This window comes from Chiloscyllium plagiosum, unplaced genomic scaffold (genome assembly GCF_037043375.1).
Source record: "Chiloscyllium plagiosum isolate Xiang-an unplaced genomic scaffold, Cpla_swu_hap1 HiC_scaffold_3, whole genome shotgun sequence".
Taxonomy (NCBI): Eukaryota; Metazoa; Chordata; class Chondrichthyes; order Orectolobiformes; family Hemiscylliidae; genus Chiloscyllium; species Chiloscyllium plagiosum.
In genome coordinates this window covers 118,674,858-118,697,100 of record NW_028270141.1, presented here as the reverse complement: position 1 = coordinate 118,697,100, position 22,243 = coordinate 118,674,858, and the positions used below count along the sequence as shown (strand labels likewise).

At 39.8% G+C, this 22,243-nt stretch overlaps 1 protein-coding gene across 2 annotated transcripts in view; it reads left to right on the top strand.

Moving 5' to 3' along the window:
• The window catches only part of pdss2 (prenyl (decaprenyl) diphosphate synthase, subunit 2), a 178,358-nt gene that overhangs the window by 64,625 nt on the left and 91,490 nt on the right, over positions 1-22,243 (top strand). The window contains exon 3 of one of the 2 annotated variants that reach the window (XM_043687056.2): positions 14,683-14,817. The exons of the other annotated variant lie outside the window; for it this stretch is intronic. Within the exon in view, the coding sequence (XP_043542991.2) occupies positions 14,683-14,817 (135 nt within the window). The remainder of the gene's footprint in view (positions 1-14,682; positions 14,818-22,243) is intronic. 2 annotated transcript variants of the gene reach the window in all.

Below are 22,243 nucleotides of genomic sequence, written 5' to 3'. Positions count from 1 at the left end.
ACTGAGATACAGCAAGAAGTTTTGTTTTGCCTGCTATCCAGGCAAATCATACCATACATAAGTACATCAGGATAATAGACAGAATGCAGGATATAATGTTCCAACTCCAGAGAGAGATCAACTCTAATGTATGAGAAGTCTGTTCAAAAGTCTGATAACAGTGGGGAAGAAGCTGTTGGAATGAGTTTTCCAACTTGTGTATTTTCTGCCAGTTGGGGGTGGGAGAGAGTATAACTGGAGGGGGAGGGGTCTTTGATTTTATTGGTTGCTTTCCTGAGGTAGAGTGAAAAATGGTCGGAGTCAGTAATACGGCTGGAAGTCTGGTTGGGTTGCGTTCACAATTCTCTGTAATATCTTGCAGTTCTGGGCAAAGCAGATGCCATATCAGGTTATGATGCAGCCCGATAGAAAGCTTTCTGTGGCACATCTATAAAAATTGGTGTCATTGTGGATATGCCAAATTTCCTAACCTTCTGAGGAAGTAGATGTGTCGGTGAGCTTTCTTGACTGTAGTATTAACATAGATGGACCAGGACAAATTGTTGATGATCTATACTCCTTGGAACTTGAAGCTGTAAATCATTTTCATCTTAGCACCATTGATACAGACAGGGGCATGTCCTCCACTCCATCTCTTGAACTGGAAGGTCATAAAGCCTGCAACAGGAAGGAGAAAAGGGACAAGTGAAATTAGAAGGCATGTAATGCAAAGTTGAACATCATCTAAGGTTAGAATGCAGAACAATGTCAAACAGGTAAAGGGCACTATACCTGAATGCATCCAACAGTTGCAATACAGTAGATACATTAAAGGTACTTAGAGGTAAATTGGTGTGATCTAATCACCACTACAGAAACATGGCTGTAGAGTAACCAAGACTAGGAACTGAATATTCAAGGATACTTGACATTTAGAAAGCATGAGGAGAAAGTGAGGACTGCAGATGTTGGAGATCAGAGCTGAAAATGTGTTGCTGGAAAAGCGCAGCAGGTCGGGCAGCATCCAGGGAACAGGAGAATCGACGTTTCGGGCATAAGCCCTGAAGAAGGGCTTATGCTCGAAACGTCGATTCTCCTGTTCCCTGGATGCTGCCTGACCTGCGCTTTTCCAGCAACACATTTTCAGATTTAGAAAGCATGGGCAAAAAGATGGACTGATAATTAGGGAAGAGGTCAATGTGTTAATGAGGGTGGAACTCATAATGGAAGAACAAAATGTGGAATCTTGTTTGGGTGGAGCTAATAAACAGCAAGGACCAGCAACCATTAGTGAGAGTTATGCATAGGTCATCTAACAATTGGGCATGGGATCAGTCAGAAGATTAAGAGAAACATGTCGCATTGGTAATACACTAATTATGACTGACTTCAATCTGCATATAAATTGAGTAGATCATTAAAGCTGTGGAGGATGAGTTTCTGAACTGTGCAGGGGATAGTTCTCTGTCTGTTGAGGAAATGTCTGTTTCAGATTTAGTATTGTGTAATAAGGCTAATTCATCATGTTGTACGGGAACCTTTAGGGATGACTGACCAATTTTGATAGAATTTTATATTATGTTTCAAAGTGGTAGTTCAGTCTGGTATTAGATTTAAACAAAGGAAATTGTGAAGGTATGAGGCACAAATTGATAGGTAATCTTTAAACAATTATTACGTAGTTTACAGCAGCTCTGCCTTCCTTCAAGGTGTAGGAAATCCCTAAAGAGCTAGTCAGCAGTGACCAGCAAAGGAAGTTTGAAGATTGTATAATAAACTTAAAAGATTGGGAGAATTTTAGAGTAGAGCAAAGATGGACCAAGAAACTGATGAAGAGATCATGGAATATGAATGTAAACTTGCAAAAGAAAACTGTAACAGCTTATATTGAAGAGAGGTGTTTGACTTAGACAATAGTTTAATTTCAAGCAGTGTCTGGTGAATTTACAATGTGGAATAGAGAAATGGCAGCAAGTTAAATGATCACTTGGTGTGTTTTCACTGAGGAAGATACACAAAACTTCCCAGAATCGAAGAACAAAGTAACAAGGGAGAATGAAGATTTGTAGGAAATTAGTAAGAAGTTTGACAAGTTGTTGGAATTGACTTTCTACATCCCAGACTGTTGAAGCAAGTAGATGTGGAGGTAGAGGATGCCGTCATGATCACCAGCCAATATTCCGTACCTTGTTTCATCCTTGTGAAACTTCTCTGGACTGCTTCCAACGCCAGTGTACCTTTCCTTAGATCAGGGGGCAAAGCAGTTCATAACATTCCAGCCATGTCAAACAAGTGCCCTGTATGGTTTTAGCAAAGCCTCCCAACTTTTATACATCATTTCTTTTAAAATGAAGGCCAACATTCCATTTGCTTTCCCTATTATCTGCTGAACTTAGTTGTTTAGTTTTTGTGTTTCATGGATGAAGACTCCCAAAGTCCTCTATTCTTTAGCTTTCTGCATTTCTCCATTTAAATAATAATCACTTTCTCTATGCCACATGGCAAAGTGCATAACCTCACAGTTGCCCACAATCAGTCTACTTGATTAACTGTCTGAATCCCTCTGTATATTGTTTGCATCAGCCTCACCACTTGGCTTACTACCAATTTTTATCATCTGCAAATGTGGTTATAGTCTACTGATTTGCTTCATCCACATTTTTATTATATGTTGTAAATAATTGTTATCCTAGCACTGATCCCTGTAGCACTCACTACTTGCAGGTTGCCATCCTGAAAATGGCCTCCTTATTCCAATTCTCTGCCCTTTATTAGATAGCCAATCTATCCATGCCAATATACTACCTCCAACACTGGGCTGTTATCATTGTCAGTGGTCTAGTGTGTGGTACCTTATCGAACAACTTCTGAAAAATCAAAATATATTACATCCATTTCTTCCCCTATATCTTCATGCTCAAAGAATCCTGGTAAATTTATCAGACATGATTTCTTTTATAAAGCCTGTTTGATCGTATTATGTATTTCTAAATGCCCTGCTGTTACATAATTTATAATAGATGCTAATATTTTCCCAATAACAGATAATGTTAAGCTAACTGGTATAGAGTTACCTGATTTTTTGTCACCTCCTTAGATTAGCCATGGGCAATGCAGGGTTACAGAGATATGGTCGTGGGGAGAGGGTCTGGGTGGGATTCTGTTCGGAAGGTTGGTGTGGACTCAATGGGCCAAATGGCCTGCTCCCATACTGTAGGGATTCTATGATTCTCTCTCTTAAATAGAGATATTACATTGACAGTTCTCTAATCCTTTGGGACTGTTACAGAATCTAAGGATTATTGAAAGATTGTTACCAGCATATTCACTATCTCTGTTGCTAGTTTCTTTATTTCATGGGATGCATCCCATCAAGTCCAGGGAACATAATGGTCTCCAGTGGTTTCCTTCACACTTTTTCTTTAGCGATAGTTATTATGTTGAGACAGGGGCCAATTAGCTCAGTTGGCTGGATGGATGGTTTGCAATGCAGAGTGATGCCAACAGTATGGGTTTGATTCCCAGACTGGCTGAGGTTATCGGAAAGTTTCCTTCCCAACCTTTCCTCTCACCTGAGGTGTGGTGACACTCTGGTTAAATTGCCACCAGTCATCTCTCTCTCTATTGGAAGAGTATTCCTGTCATCTGGTAACCCTTTAGCTTTTATTGTATTTATTTCCTCATTTTGCCTTTGATTATTTAGTTACAGTGGAATACTGTTAGTGTCGTCTACTGAGATACAAAATACTTAATTTTTCATTTCCATTTCTTTGGTATTCTCTACTCCAAGGTCTGTGGTAGCTCAGTCATTGGGTATATTTCAAGTAAATTTCTAAATATAAAGTGATATGGGGATAGTGTGGGAAAAAGGCATTGTATTGGATGATTAGATGTGATTGTTTTGAATGGCAGAGTAGGTTTGACAGACCGACTGGCCTATTCCTGCAATGTTCCTCTCATTGAATGTGTTAGCATTGTCTTGTTAAGGTTACTTCCAAGAGCAGTAAGAGTCAATTGTCTTGTATAGGACTGGAGTCTAGAAGACTGGTAGGCTTGGGTATCTGATAGACCAAGTAGGCAGTGGTGGTAACTATCTGTTTCTTAAGGACTTTAGTGTGAAATCATGATCATTTTGTGAGCTTTTCCTGAAATCATCAAAAATTCGAAGTATTTCTCTAACTTGTCATGGTGCAATTTGAACTCGAGACCCTCTAGCACTGTGGTACATAAGTCTTCCTGACATTTGGCATCTAACACCTACATCTTACTGCCCTTGTTTCAAATACTTTAAGATCCACTTTTTGCCCAAGCTTTCAAACATCATCCTAAACTTTAATCCATTGACTTAGTGTTCTTTGTGATACATTGGGATGGTTTGTATGCTGCAAAATATTGTGAAAGTGGAAATTGCCTTTTTACACCTCCATATACTGAGACAAAGTTGTAATTCTGGGATTCTTTTATGTGTTTAATTGAAATTTGTTGGGAATGGTGAGTAAAGGTTTTGTGAGCCTGACAGAATTTCTTTTTAAGAAAAGCTGTTGTGATGGATTCAGATCCCTGTAGCTGCGGTACGGCAGTTTAACCTGATTTGAACCCTTGGTCTTTTTTTCTATATTTCTGTCTCATGGTGAGTCACCCAACTAAACTTGAATTCCTTCTTTACTACTCCAGGCTGATCTGTTTACATCTAAATCCCATATATGGCTTTGAACTGCAAGAAGTGCATGGACATGATTGACTGTTTCAGAGGGTTTTGTGCTTTCTTTCTTTACAATGCATTGCAATGAAAATTGGAAAAACAATCAGAGGTGTGAGTTGTGTAATGGTTGTGGCTTTAAAACCTTTATCTTTGAACTTTTTTTTGCAGCAATAATTCTGCTCAATTTCTTCATAATACCAAAAAATATTAAAGCTTGTTATTGAAGCAAGCATTTGTGGAAAGCCATGTTTAGCCTGTGTAGCACATGAGTAATTGCAACATACATCAAGTGGTTTGAGCTAGAGTAGGTGGCATGATTCACTTGTCTTTTCCTTAATGATTCCCCTGATTCGGGCCTGAGTTTTCCCAGGGGTTCCATATGATCATTTTGGTTATTAAATTTCCATAATATTGCTACTTAAACAGAATATTCTGTTGTATAATTCAGCCTACTGTGGGTTTTTTAATGGTTTAATTTTACACTCTTGCTTTTATCCATGCATTTGTTAACATTGTTTCATGATTCTTCATTAAAGACCAGTGAGATGCTAATTGATATATCCCTGTTTTACAGATAACACATGCGCTGTGCCTTGGCTCATCAAAATCTTTTTGTCATCCTTTGGGATTTAATTTATCATACTTTCTCCTCAGTATAATGTAGCTGCTAACACCCTTAACCCATAAATTATGATATACAAGATATTATTTATGATCCCAGACTAATAGAAAAACTTAAAATAGTTCATTTTATAACTGTATGGCTTCTGAAGAGCATGAATCAATGAGAAAAGATGGTTTAATCTCAAATATTTAATGTGCAAACTTTACGTGATTTTAATATGAAAATTTCACTTTCCTTATCAGATATAACGAAAGTGAGAGTAACATTTTTTAACTACTTTATTGAGTGATCAACAGACACTCACTCATGGTGTAAGGTGGACTCTGATACTGCTGTTGTTTTGAAATGTCCAAATAAAATCCAACAGGCAAAGCTCATCCTAAATACAGCAACGAGTTCACGGAATCACAGAATTGTTATGGTGCAGAAGGCGGCCATTTGGCACATCATTGCTGCACCTTATGTATTATCTGGTACCAATCTTCTACCTTATCGCCATATTGCTGCACACCACTTCTATCCAAATAGTCAGCCAGTGTCCTCTTGAATGCCTGAATTGAACTTGGCTCCATCACATTTCCAGACAGCCCATTCCATAACGTCACCACTCGCTTCATAATAACCTTGTTTTCTATATTGCTGTTGCTTCTTTTGCGCATCACTTCAACTCTCTGTCCTCTGTACAAGTGGGAACAGCTTCTAGTCCCCTCACGATTTTGAAAACCCGCATTAAATCTGCTCTCAGCTACCTTCTCTCCAAGGATAACAGGCACAACTTCTTCAATGTGTCATCAAATCTGAAGTTCCTCATTTCTGGAACCATTCTTGTAAATTACTTCTGTACTCTTTCAAATGTACTTACATCTTACAGTGGTTAGCACTGCTGTCTCACAGCGCTAGAGACCCGGGCTCAATTCCCGACTCAGGCAACTGACTGTGTGGAGTTTGCACATTCGCCCCGTGTCTGCATGGGTTTTCTCCGGGTGCTCCGGTTTCCTCCCACAGTCCAAAGATGTCCGGGTCAGGTGAATTGGCCATGCTAAATTGCCTGTAGTGTTAGGTAAAGGGGTAAATGTAGGGGAATGGGTGGGTTGCGCTTCGGCAGGTCGGTGTGGACTTGTTGGGCCGAAGGGCCTGTTTCCACACTGTAAGTAATCTAATCTAATCTAATCTTTCTTATAACATAGTGCCTGTAACTGTACACAGCTCTCTGCCTGAGGTCTGATAAGTATCTTGTATGAGTTCGGCATTATCTTCTTGCTTTTGTACTCTCTGCCCTGATTAATAAAATCAAGGACACTGTATGCTTTATTAAATGCTCTTTCCACCTATTGTGCCATCTTCAATGATCTATGCACACTTACACCCATGTACCTCTGCTACTGTCCATCCTTCAGAATTACATCCCCTATTTAATTTTTCCTTGTGTTTTTCCCATCAAAGTGTATCACCTCACACCTTTTGGCATTTATACTCATCTGCCTCCTATCCAACTATGCCATCAACTTGACAATGTCTTTTAAGTGTTTCGCATCATTCAGCTCACAGTTTACAATTCTCCAGGTTTGGTTCCTTCTGCAAACTTTTTAAATTGCTCCCTGCACACCAAGATCTCGATCCTTAATACAAATCAGGAAAGGCGAAGGTCCCATGGGAGCTTCCTCCATCCCAAAAAGTATTCATTGACCATTGCTTTCTATTTTTTGTTACTCAGCCAGTTTTGTGCCCACATTGCTGCTGTCCTTTATATGCCACAACCTATAAGCTTCCTCAAGTCTATTGTGTCTCACTTTATCAAATGGCTTCCCTGTATGTCACTTCAGCAGTATTACCGTCATCGACCCTTATTGTTACCTCTTCACAATGCTCCAGCAAGTTAGTTAAACATGATTTCTCCTTTAGAAATCCATAATCAACCCTTTTTTTTGTATTTGACTACTAATTTTTTTCCTCGAATAATTGTTTCTGTATGTTTCCCCACCACTGAAGTTGGTCTCTAATTACTGGGGATATCCTTGCAACCTACCTTGAATAATAATCATGATTTGGAGATGCCGGTGTTGGACTGGGGTGTACAAAGTTAAAAATCACACAATACCAGGTTATAGTCCAACTGGTTTAATTGGAAGCACACTAGCTTTCGGAGCGACGCACAATCACCTGATGAAGGAGCGTCGCTCCGAAAGCTAGTGTGCTTCCAATTAAACCTGTTGGACTATAACCTGGTGTTTTGGTTTTTACCTTGAATAAGACTATGATGTTTGCGATTTGTGCAATTTGCAATTGGCAGAAACCCAACTACAAAGGAACTTCGATTGTTCGAAGGACACGGGCAGGCAGTATTTCTTTTGGTTAATCGAATTCCAAATAATCGAATGCGGGATAACATAGTTTAGCTAAGCATCGGGACCTTGCAATCTTGCCTGATAATCGAATGCTAGATATTCAGGGTTCCTCTGTATACCAATAATCCCATATGATCTAGTTTCATTGGCTTCTCCTGTAAGCCGACCTTGCATCCCCTACAATCTGGGATGCATTCATAGATGAGCAAAAGTAGGTCACATAAGATAGAATCTTTGATGCATTTATCGCCTATTGTGCCAGAAATATTCACATTTCATAAAAGAATCATAAAATTGACGAATTGACTTGAAAGAACTGTACATTCATTTTGTTTTATTTTTCCGTTGGGAGAAACACTTCACTTCAAATGATTTGCTTCATTTTTTTTTATTTCCAACCTCGAACAAATGCTATTTTTCTTGGTCCAATGTATTTTCTCCTGAGTTTAGAGTGTAATCAGAGGTAGGCAGTGAAGTGGAGCTGAGATAAAATCAGATCAGCCATGGTTTTATTTAATGGTTGAGCCGGCTCAAAGGTCCAAATGGCCTGCTCCTGCTCCTAATTTGTTTTGAGTAATTTTGTTATTTCAATATTAGTTTATTTTAAGGGGAAATATTAAACTTGTTAAAACTATAGAATGAATAGGTTAAGTAGAAGCTCATTTCTCCATATGTTTTGTTGTATTTCGACCTCTTCTCAATAGATGAGGTTAAAACTGTATGAAAGATGTCCTAGACATAATTGCTAGAGACTGTCCACTTTGTATGATTAATTTTGCAGTGCATGACCCACGATAAAGGATTAACCCATATTAATTTTGCTTTTTGTATGAGTATCTTGGGATATTTTTGTCTTATCACCTATTTGTTGCTGGAGGATTCTATCCACTATTGGGTTTTACATTGTGTCGCGCAGAATGCATTGACCCCTTCATTTAAAGCAATGTGTCTAAAAGTCCTGACCTTCAGCCCAATTTTTAAAATTCTTTCTCTGAATATGGGCATTAATGGCTGGGCCAGCATTTATTGCTCATCTTTAATTACCCTTGAAAAGATGGTGGTGAGCTGCCATCTTGAAATGCTCTAGTCTATGATGGTCGGTACACTGCAGTGATTGTAGAAAAGAAGTTTACAAATTTTGATCGAGCAGCAGCAAAGGAATGATGGTATGGTTCCAAGTCTAGATGATGTGTGTCTTTCAGGACAACCTGCAAGCAATAGTTTTCACATGCATCTGCAGTCCTCCGCTTGGGAGGCAGTGGGTTGTGGTAATGTCAATGAGCTCGCATGGCAGATGGTGAAACTTGGATTTAATAAAAATCTGGAATTAAAAGCTAGCCTAGTGACAGTCATGAAACCATTGTTGATCTTACAAACCATCCAGTTGACTAGTGTGCTTGAGAAAAAGAAACCTCTTATACCTACCTGGTCTGGCCTGCATGTGACTCCAGACTCTCCGCAATGCAGCTGACTGATTATTGCCATCTGAAATGGCCCGAGCAAGCTAGTCAGATCAAGGGACAATAAGGGATTGGCAATATGAACAAATTTTAAAGAAAACTTGATGCCTGGAAAAACCTTTTTGTCACATTGCTTTTACATTTTTTGCCAATTACTTTTACTCTATGCCCTGGATCCTTTCATGTTTGTTGCCACACCTAACAGGAAGCATGCCTTATTTTTAAATTAATCTGTGGGCATAATTGGCTGTATGAATATTTATTGTGCTATCCCTGGATATCGTTGAGCAAGAGTGGCGAGCTGCCTTCTTGAACTGCTGCAGTTTATTTGGCATGGGTAGACTAATAAAGCTGTTATAGAGAGAGTTGCAGGATTTTGATCGAATGACAGTGAAGAATCGATAAAATATTTCTGATGGTGAGTGGCTTGGAGGGGCAGTTGTAGGTTGCCACGTATTTGCTGCCCTTGTCCTTCTAGATGGTGGTAGATGTGGATTTGAAAAGTGCTGTCTAACGGTCTTGGTAACCTTCTGCAGTGCATCTTGTAGATTGTATACACTGCTGCCACTGAGCATCACTGGTGAAGGGGGTGAATGTTTCTGAGTGTGGTGCCAAACAACCAGGCTGCTCTGTCAGGGATGTTGTTAACCTTTTTGAGTGTTGTTGAAGCTGCACTCATCCAGGCAAGTGGAGTCCATTCCATCACAGTCCTGACTTGTGCCTTGTAGATGAGGACAGGCTTTGGGGAGTCAGGAGGTGAGTTACTTACTGCAGTATTCTTAGCCTCTTATTGTTCTTGTAGTCACAGTACTTATATGGCTAGTCTAGTTTGGTTTTTAGTCTGTGGTAACCCCCAGGATAAATATATGAGATTCAGTGATGGTAATTCTATTGAATGTCAAGGTGTCATAGTTAGATTCACTGTTGTCCGAGTGGTACTAATGTTCCTTACCACTTGTCACTTCAAACCTGGATGTTGCCCAGGTCTTGCTGAATTTGGACATGGACTGCTTCAGTACCTAAGGAGTTGCAAATAGTGCTAACCATTATGTGGTCATCATTGAACTTCCCACAATGATCTGACAAGAGAGAAGGTTATTGATGATACAGATGGTTGGACCTTGGAAACTAACCTGAAGAACTCCTGAGGAGATACCCTGGAGCTGGGAAGACTCATCTACAACAACAGCAACCATTGTACTTTGTGCAAGATAAGATTTCAACCAGGAAGAGTTTTTCCCCGATTCCCATTGATTCTAGTTTTACTGGAGTTCCTTAAGCCACAATGGGACCATTGCAGCTTTGCTGTAAAGGGCAGTCCTTTTCACCCCGCCTGTAATATATATGATCGATTAGATTAGATTACATTACATTACATTACATTACATTACATTACATTACATCACATTGCGGAAACAGGCCCTTCGGCCCAACGAGTCCACACCGACCCGCCGAAGCGCAACCCACCCATACCCCTACATTTACCCCTAACCTAACACTACGGGCAATTTAGCATGGCCAATTCACCTGACCTGCACATCTTTGGACTGTGGGAGGAAACCGGAGCACCCGGAGGAAACCCACGCAGACACGGGGAGAACGTGCAAACTCCACACAGTCAGTCGCCTGAGGCGGGAATTGAACCCGGGTCTCTGGCGCTGTGAGGCAGCAGTGCTAGCCACCGTGCCGCCCACAAATTATAGAATCCCTACAGTGCAGATCGCATCTGCACTGACCCTCTAAAGAGATCCCACCCAGAAATACCTGCCCCATCCCTGTAACTCTGCTTACCATGGTAAACCCATCTAGTCTGCACATCCTTGGACCCTATAGGGTGATTTAGCATGGCCAAGCCAGCTAACCCGTACATCTTTGAACTGTAGAGGAAACTAGCCATGATTTGCTGAATAGTGAGGTAGGCTTCAGGGGCCAAATGGACTATTTTTCCTATTTTCATTACTGATAACAGTTACTCCCTATCTAATGGTTCACGATACCTCCTCATTTTGAATATCTGTTATTCCCAACTTCAAATATGCAGCAAACAAATCAGTTAAAATCCATGCTTTTGATTAGTTTTGAAATAGTTTTGTCTAATCTATAACCATTGTCAAATAAGCAGAATGTGTTTAAAATAATCTCACCTAAACAAATGTCGCATATATCAAATTCTGTCCATTACTTTTGAGTAGTGTATTAAGCTCAAATTTCTAACAAAATTGACATAAATTATATAGCGTACAGAAAGTTCAACCCTGGAGGAGGTCAAATAAACAGACCTCCTCCATCCATTGAACTAGATTTTTATAGTGAGAAACAAATTTTAGACAATTAGCATCTAACTTGTAAGTTTCTCCTCCAGAAGGCATGTTCTGTACAGTATAATGTTTTTGGTTACTTGAGATTGTATTCAACATCTTTCCTCCTGACTTGTGGTACAGCTTTTGCAGAATTGCCTTTTTGTAATCTTTTTCTACTCAGCAACTTCTGTGTTCTCTTTGACCTGTTTTTCTAATCAACCTCTTCAGAGGTGTCATTATAAAACTTTGGAGCAAGTGGGACTTGAACCTGGATCTCTCAGTCCAGGGATAGGGCCACGGCCACTACCGCTGCACCACAAGAACCCTCTCGATACACAAACAAAAATGCCTGCAAACACTCATGTTGTAATAATAATGCATGTTATGCAGTATTTCACCTGTCTCACAGCAGTCATTCATTAAAGACCCTAATGGGAGTTATCTACAGGCCCCCAAACAGTAGTCTGGATGTACGGTGTAAGTTGAATAAAGAGTTGAAATTGGCCTGTTGTAAAGTTATTACTGCAGTTGTTATGAGGGATTTCAACATGCAGGTAGACTGGGAGAATCAGGATGGTACTGGACCCTAAGAAAGGGAGTTTGTGGAGTGCTTCCGTGATGGATTCTTAGAACAGCTTGTACTGGAGCCTCCCAGGGAGAATGCAATTCTAGATCTGGTGTTGTGCAACAAACCGGATTTGATCAGGGACCTTCAAGTAAAGGAGCAATTAGGAGGTAGTGACCATAATATGATATGTTTTAATTTGCAATTTGAGAGGCAGAAGGAAGAATCAGAAGTGTCAGTATTGCAGTTGAACAAAGGGAACTATGGAGCTATGAGGGAGGAGCTGGCCAAGGTTCAATATCCTAGCAGGGATGGCAGTGGAACAACAATGGCAGGTATTTCTGGATATCATGCAGAAGGTGCAGGATCAGTTTATTCCAAAGAGGAAGAAAGATCCTAAAGGGAGGCAGGGGCGGCCGTGGCTGAAGAGGGAAGTTAAGGACTGTATAAAGATAAAAGAGAAGAAGTATAATATGGCAAAGATGACTGGGAAACTTTTAAAGAGCAACAGAGAATAGCTGAAAAAGCAATACACGGAGAAAAAATGAGGTACAAAGACAAACTGGCCAAAAATATAAAGGAGGATAGTAAAAGCTTTTTTGGGTATGTGAAAAGAAAAAAAATACTTAAGACTAAAATTAGGCCCTTGAAGACAGAAATGGCTGAATTTATTATGGGGAACAAGGAGATGGCAGAAGAATTGAATAGGTACTTTGGCTCTGTGTTCACTGGGGAAGACACAAGCAATCTCCCAGATATACTAGTGGCTGAAGGACCTAGGGTAATGGATGAACTGAAGGGAATTTATATGAGGCAGGAAATGGTGTTGGAGAGACTGTTAGGTCTGAAGGCTGATAAGTCCCCGGGACCTGATGGTCTGCATCCCAGGGTACTGAAGGATGGCTCTAGAAATCATGGACGCATTGGTAATCATTTTCCAATGTTCAATAGATTCAGGATCAGTTCCTGCGGATTGGAGGGTGGCTAATGTTGTCCCACTTTTCAAGAAAGAAGGGAGAGAAAAACAGGGAATTATGGATCAGTTAGCATTACGTCAGTGGTGGGAAAGATGCTGGAGTCAATTATAAAAGATGAAATTACGACTCATTTGGATAACAGTAACAGGATAGGTCAGAGTCAGCATGGATTTACGAAAGAGAATTTGTGCTTGACTAATCTTCTGGAATTTTTTGACGATGTAACTATGAAGACGGACAAGGGAGACCGAGTGGATGTAGTGGACCTGGACTTTCAGAAAGCCTTTGATGAAGTCCCACATAGGAGATTAGTGTGCAAAATTACGGCAAGTGGTATTGGGGGCAAAATACTGACTTGGATTGAAAATCGGCTGGCTGACAGGAAGCAAAGAGTAGTGATACAGGGGTCCCATTTGGAAGGACAGGCGGTGACCAGTGGGGTACCACAAGGTTTGGTACTGGGACCGCAGCTGTTTACAATATACATGAATGATATAGGTGAAGGCACTAAAAGTAATATTAGCAAATTTGCTGATGACACAAAGCTTGGTGGCAGGGTGAAATGTGAGGAGGATGTTATGAGAATACAGGGTGACTTGGACAGGCTAGGTGGGTGGATGGATGCATGGCAGATGCAGTTTAATGTGGATAAGTGTATGGTTCTCCACTTTGGTGGCCAAGAGCGGGAAGGCAGATTATTATCTAAATGGAGTCAAGTTAGGTAAAAGAGAAGTACAACAAGATCTAGGAGTTCTTGTCCATCAGTCAATGAAAGTAAGCATGCAGGTACAGCAGGCAGTGAAGAAAGCTAATAGCATGCTGGCCTTCATAACAAGAGGAATTGAGTATAGGAGCAAAGAGGTCCTTCTGCAGCTGTACAGGGCCCTGGTGCGACCACACCTGGAGAATTGTGTTCAGTTTTGGTCTCCAAATTTGAGGAAGGATATTCTGGCTATTGAGGGAGTGCAGCGTAAGTTCACGAGTTCAATTCCTAGAATGGCAGGACTATCACATGTTGAAGGATTGGAGGGACTGGGCTTGTATACACTTGAGTTTAGAAGGATGAGAAGGGATCTGATTGAGACGTATAAGATTATTAAAGGATTGGACACACGAAAGGCAAGAAGCATGTTTACGCTGATGGGTGAGTCCAGAACCAGAGGACGCAGCTTAAAAATAAGGAGTAGGCCATTTAGGACAGAGTTGAGGAGAAACTTCTTCACCCAGAGAGTGGTGGGTGTATGGAATGCTCTCCCCCAGAAGGCGGTGGAGGCCAACTCTCTTGATACTTTCAAGAAAGAGATAGATAGATCTCTTAAAGATAGTGGAGTCAAAGATTATGGGGATAAGGCAGGAACAGGATACTGATTGTGGATGATCAGCCATGATCATAATGAATGGTGGTGCCGGCTCGAAGGGCCGAATGGCCTACTTCTGCACCTATTGTCTATAAGGTTTGTTTTGAGGGGTGAAGATGTAACCTTTTCACATTCACATGGTAGGTATGCCATCATGGTTCCAAAAACCATGAAAGTACGTTAAATATATAAAATGAGCAAAACAATAGATATGGGTATATATTTTTAATTGGATACTTCAGGATCTGCAAAGTGTTGATCAGCCTGAAACCCAAATAACTAGTGTTTCATTATGCAAACATTTGGAGTGAAAATGGAAAGCAAGAATTTGTCAATTTGTTTCTCAGTAAATGTTATTTCTGATTTTGTAGGGGATTTGTCTACGACAGCAGAAACAATCTTCAGCTGCGAGGTCTTGTTGTCTTACTGATGTCGAAAGCAGCTGGACCTGGCAAAACAGCTGATCCTCTACTTGAAGGTGACCTGGTCAGTGGAATCTACCCCAGGTATGCTTTACTCAACTGATGTCAGTTGCTGTTTGTCAGCATGCTTTCAGCGTACTCAGAGGTTGAGTGCATTGTTTTTTTAAATGGTTTTTCCACTTTTTAAACCATCCCCTACCATTCATAGTAGACTATGTTTCTAAAGGAGCATAATAAGATCTTCAGAGTTTAAATGGAGTTTAATAAGTATCTTCACTTATTAATCCAAAGCAAGTAATGAGAGTAGTGTAGGCAGATAGATTTCATGTATTTTATGAGGACAGGAGCTAGATAACATTTATGAGGGTGAAAAGAGCAGAAGGATGTCTTCCTTGGGTTAGATGAAGAGACATAGAAGGAGGCTTATGTAAACCTTCAAGGCTGGTGAGCTGAAAGGTCTTGTTCTATGCTGCGCAGCATCTTGTCTGAGAGGCGGTGGAGGGGGGGAGCACGGACATACTTTAGCATTCCCAGTTCTTTGAAACTGACTGTGAGGGAATATGTGAAAATAAACTGAATTGCCTGGTGGTGTGTTCTCATTCATTAAGGGGAAGCTAAATGAGTACTTATGGGAGAACAGAATGGAAGGATATTTTATCAGATGAGATGATAGGAGGCTTAAACGTAGCAGAAACACAAAAACCAGTTGGGATTAATGGTCTGTTACGGCAAAGCACCATAGTATGGCCAGGAACATCCCAATGCAGCTATCACCGATCACCACTTGTACTTCTACATTTTCCAGTTTGACCAGGCTCTGCATTTCTTGCTGGGAGGTCTAAACCTGGCCTGTTCAGAAATGTGGAGTATGCCTGATATCAGAATTTTTCATTGTGCAAGGTCACTGGGAGAAGTCAAGTCACACTTCTTTTTATGGTACTAGCTGCAGAATTCTAGTACATCTTTGTTCACTAAAACGTTGGCTGAGAATTGGTGCTCCAAGCACTAAGTTTGGCTGCAGATGTCTTCAATGGCAACTGATTGCTCATCTCAGCCACTGAGAGAGTTCATTGGGTCAACCTCCATTTGGGTGGTTAAGAGCTGAATGGTGAGCTTCTCGGTGAATCATTGGCCTCGATGCTGAAGTCCTCTCTTACTTACCAGAGGCTGCTGGCCAAACACAGGGTCCTGGAGGCTTAGTTTTTGTGGGATCCAGCATCAGGAAGATAAGCCATTTTCTTTTGGGTTTCATAGTGTGACAGTCTTGTGGAGTGAGGGACAGGAGGCAAGGGCAAGAGGATGAGATTCAGACCAAATCTGTTGTCCCCCCTGCCAATGGAGACTCTTCCCCCCCGCCCCCCCACCACCACCACCACCACCACCACCAACCATCCACAGTTCTTTGTTTTTTTTTGTTTCGTGTGATAATGTATAGACTAGGTGTCAGAAGAGATGAAAAGACCAAATAAAACGAGGAAGCGAGTGTCTGAGGTATGCAGAGTGAGAATCCTAGAAAACAAAAAACAAAGATGGAAGAAAGGTGATAATGGTGGAATAAAGTGATGGACAGTTAATTGAAGCTGAAACTATATCAAATCCAGATAGATGCAAAATTATAAGATAGAATTGGAGCTCCTTTTTGAGGTAAGGGCGGAATCTGATTGGTTTGAGTTGAGAAACAAATGTGAGTAATTGTGTTAGATCTCCAAACAGAGGGACAGAGGAGCAAATCTCAAGCAAAGTCACCGATGAATGGACCTATAGAATAGTGGTACTAGGGGAAACCTTAACACTCAATTGGGATGATGTCAGAAATTTGTCCCCTTTCTTCCTCTTTATGAACAAGTATTCGTGAGGATGTCTTTGACCAGTGTGATCCCCATTCACTTGGGAAGGGAGTATCTGATCCTGGAGAATAAGGTGAGCCAAGTGTCTGTGGGAACACTTAGCTAAGATTGATTACGCCATCATATGTTTTAGATTAGCAATGGAAAAAAGTGAAAAGCAATCTAAAGTAAACGTTTAAATTGGAATAGGCTTAACTTCAGTGGGATGAGCAGAGGCCTAGCCAGGGTAAAAATTTATCACAAACTAACAGGGAAAGCCATGGGACCAATGGATGATCTTGAGGAGGATATATTTCAAATACAGGTAGTTACATGTCAGAAAGGTTAAGTAGTAGGAGAAATGAGGCAGAACTTCTAGGTTAATGGGGCAAAGAGGGTAATATATCTTTGGCGACACTAGGCATGGCTGGAATTCTTAATTAGTGTTTTTTCTAAGTGTTTACTAAAAGGATGCTGGTGAAATATCAATCAACATACAGATGATTGATGTAATGAATGGGGTGAAAAATCTGCTTGTCCCAGTTATTTGTAGCAGAAATGATAGCAATACTAAAGGAGTGATAGAGATCAGGAGAGAAGCAAATCTGGCACCCTTATTCATGAGTGTTATTTCTACTAACCACAGGCCTGTCCGTTTTAAGTCAATAATGGGTAACGGTTTGGAAACAATAATTGGAGAAAAAAAAATGTGGCACTTGGAGAGATTTGAGATACTTAAGGAAGTTCAGTACGGATGCTTGCTTCACAAATCTAATTGAACACTTTTGCTAAGTAACAGAGCACTTTGTTGAAGGGAATTCAGTGAATGTTGTAAAAATGGATTTTAAAGAAACATTTAACAAAGTACCACATAAAAATCTGATAACAGAATTGAGTCTGAGGAAATTGGAGAATCATAGAATTGTTATAGTGCAGAGGAGGTCATTTAGCCCATTGTCTGCACTGGCTGTCCAAAACAAGCATCATAACTTTGTGCCATTCTCCTATTTTTTCTCCATACCATGGCACATTATTGGATGATTATTTAAGCAAAAATGCCTTCTTGATTGAACCAGCTTCCAGCTCCCTTCCAAGCAGTGCATTTCAAATTTGAACTACTCAGTGTGAAATTGTTTTCCTCGCCTTACAACTTCTCAGATTTCAAATCATTAAGTCTGTGCCTTCTCAGTCTTGAACCTTTAAAGAGGAGGACTAGTTTCTGCCAACCTACTCTGTCCAGTCCCCTCATAATTTTGAAAACTTCTATTAGATCTTCTCACAGTCACATTTTCTTCAAATAGAATGGTCTGTGCATCTCCACTTTATCCTTATAATTGGAGTTTTTTTCATTTCTGAGGTCTAAAATGTCTCATACAAGTTCAGTATCATCTCCTTGCTCTTGTATTCTATGCTCCTAACAGTAAAGGCCAGGCTGCTTTAAGCTTTATTTATTGCTCTTTCCACTTGACCTGTGATTCTGAAATGATCTGTGCAGATTTACAATCAGGTCCCTTGGTCGGTGTCAACAAAATGTTGATTTAAGGATGGACAACAGTGAGTTTATAGCAGACAGGAAGACAGTGTTTCCAAGAGTCGCTGATAGAACCACTGATTTTCCCTCTGCTATAATGACGCTAATTAATTGTATTCTTCTATTCATTCTTCCTTGTGTGGTTTCCCTCATTTTCCCTTCAGTGCATCAGTGCTAAGTGTCATTGCCTATCCAATCTCTGCATGAAGACATTTCCACTGTTTCATATTGAATTCAGTAGTAATTACCTTATATTCATGGTCAGTAGTTTTGGACACATCAGTAACTGAGATGCCATAATGAATAGAATTTTGTTTGAAACTATATGTTCAAGTAGTGAAGGGGAACGTACCTTACAGTACAAAGAAATCCTTACCGGGAAAATGATTGGTTGTGGCTTCTATTAACTAGTGTTTAATAATGTTTTCTTTTTCAACAAGAATTCTATGTTAAATCCTTAAAAAAACAGGCAGTTATGTCAATAACGTATCCTGACAGGGTTTTAAAGCACCCGAGACTTTCAATTTGTTTTGTTTCTTGAAGTCGTTATAATGCTGGTACTTACACAACTTTATCAAAGCGGGTTGGGGTTGGGAAGGCCAAAATGCTTGTGAGCAAAAATGGAAGTGGACTGAAACACAACTCTTATGCAATGGACAATGACTTTGCAAGGTTTTTGAAACAATTTTGGATATTATTAATCTGAGGTAATTTGCTGAGTCTGAGGTTCAATACTAGTCAGCAATGTTTACACTACTGTCAGAAACATTTTTGGGATAGGGTGGTTAGGCACAAACTATTTCAAGTGGTATCACGTGATGCTCAGTTTGAGGAAATTAATTGAACTCCGTATATTAGATTGATTATCGTTGTATAATTTGTTGAGGTGAGAGGATATTTCTCAACTGAATTCATCGAAATATTTTTTCACAGCTGAAGAATCTTGTGCAAATAACATTACAATAACATTGATTAACATGCAAAAGTTAAATACTCAGTCTTGTCAAGTGAACTATCTTAACATACTGATGGTGAATGTAAAAGTTTCAAAAGGTCAGTGTTCAAGAGAGGAAAGCATCTGTTGCAAAGCATATCACGTTTTATTCATCTGAGCCTTATCACTAGACACCACAGAACCTCAGTGTTCATGATTGAATGTGTTTGAATCCTTACATGAGACTTCACTGTTTTAAAATCTATTTAAATTTTAGAGGTAGGCGTGCACACTAAGCTTCATGCAGTTCAATTTCAAGACCTCTGTTGTTCAAATGGGGTGAAACATTCCAAAATTACTGCTTTAGTCTTGAAACGATTGAATTCTGTGGCGCGTTGCCCAGCTATGTACAGCTTCTTTTAATATGCTCTGTTACCCATTACTTAGAATAGACTTGGTGGAAATAAAGTATATTATTCTTGGCACCAGTGAGCTGTACCATTCAGTCCCTAAATATTACCAGCTTTGAGCACGGTTCACTTACTGAATATTATATAGGTGCCATGTGCCACTGCAATTTCAAGTTGTTATAAGCAATTTGTTAATTTTCTGTAAAGCCCTCCAGAGAGTTTTAATCGTGGCTGCAACAGGAACTGACTGATTTCTTCCAGTCCTTTTTCACCACTAACGTCATGATTTTTTTCTGTAAAGTCTTTGTTTACTTTGGAGTTTCTATTCCTCTGACTGCATTGACTCCATTACGCTTTCCCTCATGCCTAAATGTGAAGCATTGGATAGCCTTTGTGAAAGTTAAATAGAGGAACCATGTTCCCTCACATGTAATTAATTGTGAATACTTAGTTTGAGTACTCTTCTATGTAAGTATATTTTAATCTGTGTCACACATCCAGCCCCAACACATTCTGCAAAATGCTGTTTTACTATCTTAAAAATATGTACTGTATGTAAATATAGGGTTTAGGGATTGATGCCATTTTATTCATTAGCTCAGTAGTTCTCATACTGTGATCCTAGGATCCATAGAGAGTCTTTTGGGGGGGGGGGGGTCTATAAAATAACATGAATGCAGAAAACAGGAGCACACTGAGCAATGTACAGCAAGCTGCAGCCTCACCTTGGAGAGGACCATGAATGCAGGAGAGCATGAAAGTACACATTTGATTTTTTAAATCTTTGTTCTAACAGTTTCTTATGCAACACATATGTAGTATGATAATTTAGATTAGGGCAGGAGGTGGTAATTACTAAATCATTTCAAAACCAGCTCGTCAGCAAAAAAGTTTGAAAATCACTGCTTTAGCTACTCAGTTTTCTGCCTAATTGACACTTATGGAAGAGACTCATTTATATGCAACCAAAACATTAATAGTCATGGATCACGGGTCATTGCATTTTTTAAGAATTGCCTCGAGGAGCATGTTTGCTAGCAGAATTGAAATGATGCTTTGGATAAAGGTTTGAAAATTTGGCTATAAATTTTAAGTGATTCTTTTGTAGAGGCCTGTTGATCTTTATCGTTATACTAGGATAGTTATGTATCAGCATTTCACTCTCAATCCAGCGGTAAGATTTATTTAATCTTACTGTTTGCACTGCTTGAAAACCATTGAAGTTTTTTTTCTTTTAAAGGCAAACCCTGAGGATTCGTGTCACACCTTGACACGAAAAATAAGATTTGGGTCTGCAGGTCTAATGTTGCTGTTTAATGAGAGCATTCGCATTTATCCATTCTGGTATACTAACTGATCTCCTCTGCCGATGTGCGTAGTAAATGGAGATCAAATATGATTTCAGCTGGAGCAAGATTGAAGGTCACATCATACTTGAAAACTACGCAGGTGTGTTTCAGTCCACATGTTGACATTTTATATTCTGTCCTTATGGTAAGACAACACAAGTAGTTTTCATTATAAATGTGGACATCAGAATACATAATAAAGTTGACAACATGTAGACATCAGACAGGAAGGTTCTGCCAAGACTCTCATTTTGGAATTGGACAATCTGAGCAGATTGCAGCTGTGTGTTCCAGGCCACCTGCAGCCTGACCTCCTGTTACACAGGCTGCCTCTGGGACAGTCAGAGCATCCCTAGACTTACCATCACATCTGTTACTTCAGTTGATGTGGACGGAAGTGGGATGAGCAGTCTAGATATATATTAGAGCACTCCCAACAACAAAAAGCTAGAATGGAGGGAATAGAAAGTCCATTTTTTTAAAAAAAATCTGACTGATTCTGTCAATATGAAAGTGGTTATATTTGTCAGTTTAAAAAAATCCTAAGGAGCCATTTTGGATTGTGAGGGATTCAACTTAAATGATGTGATTATGACATAACCAAAATGACTATTTTGCACGAAGCAAGGTTTCTGAGTGTCAGGGAAATAACCTTGAGTTGTTTTATCTGATTTATGATGACATTGTTGAAGGACAAATTTTGCCTGAGACACTGGGAGGACTGTCTGCTCTCAAGTATTTTAAACTCCACCTAAACCAATGAAACAAGCCAATTCCAATCAATGCACCACTGAAATGTTAACCTAGGTTCAGAAATATAGAAACATAGAGGTATTTATAGCACAGGAGGAGGTGATTTCTGTGCTGTCCAAAAGCAGAGTTATTTAGTCAAATTTCACCTAGCTCTTAGTCTGTTGTTGTGGTTCTGTTCGCCAAGTTGGGAATTTGTGTTGCAGACGTTTCGTCCCCTGTCTAGGTCTTAGTCTGTAGCCTTTTAATTTACAGTATCTCAAGTGCATATTGAAGTGCTTTTTTCCTAAAATGCGGTAAGAGCACCTGTCACTAGACAGGCTGAAACTCACAAACTGTCTACGTCAGGGGAGGTTTATTGACTGAGTCAAACTGACACTACAGTACATGCCAAATTGCTTCACTTAGTAAAGTTACAATGAGTACTGTTTGAGTTTTTTGTAAGGCAATAATTCAGGATTAAAATACAGCAGGAAAAAAACTTGTCTGTTATAGCTGCCTTTGCCAAAAGAAAGTTTCCTTAATTTTCTTCATTATTGGTAGAGTTTGCTTTAATTAATAGAACCTGATTAAAATTCACTATTACAGTAGCTTTTTGGGGTGTACTCCTAAATTTAATCATCAGATTGGTTAACCTTTGTAATCAGTGGCACCATGAGGCCTTTTCCATTTCCTGTAAATCTGTTTCTCCTCTTCGGCATATTCAAGAT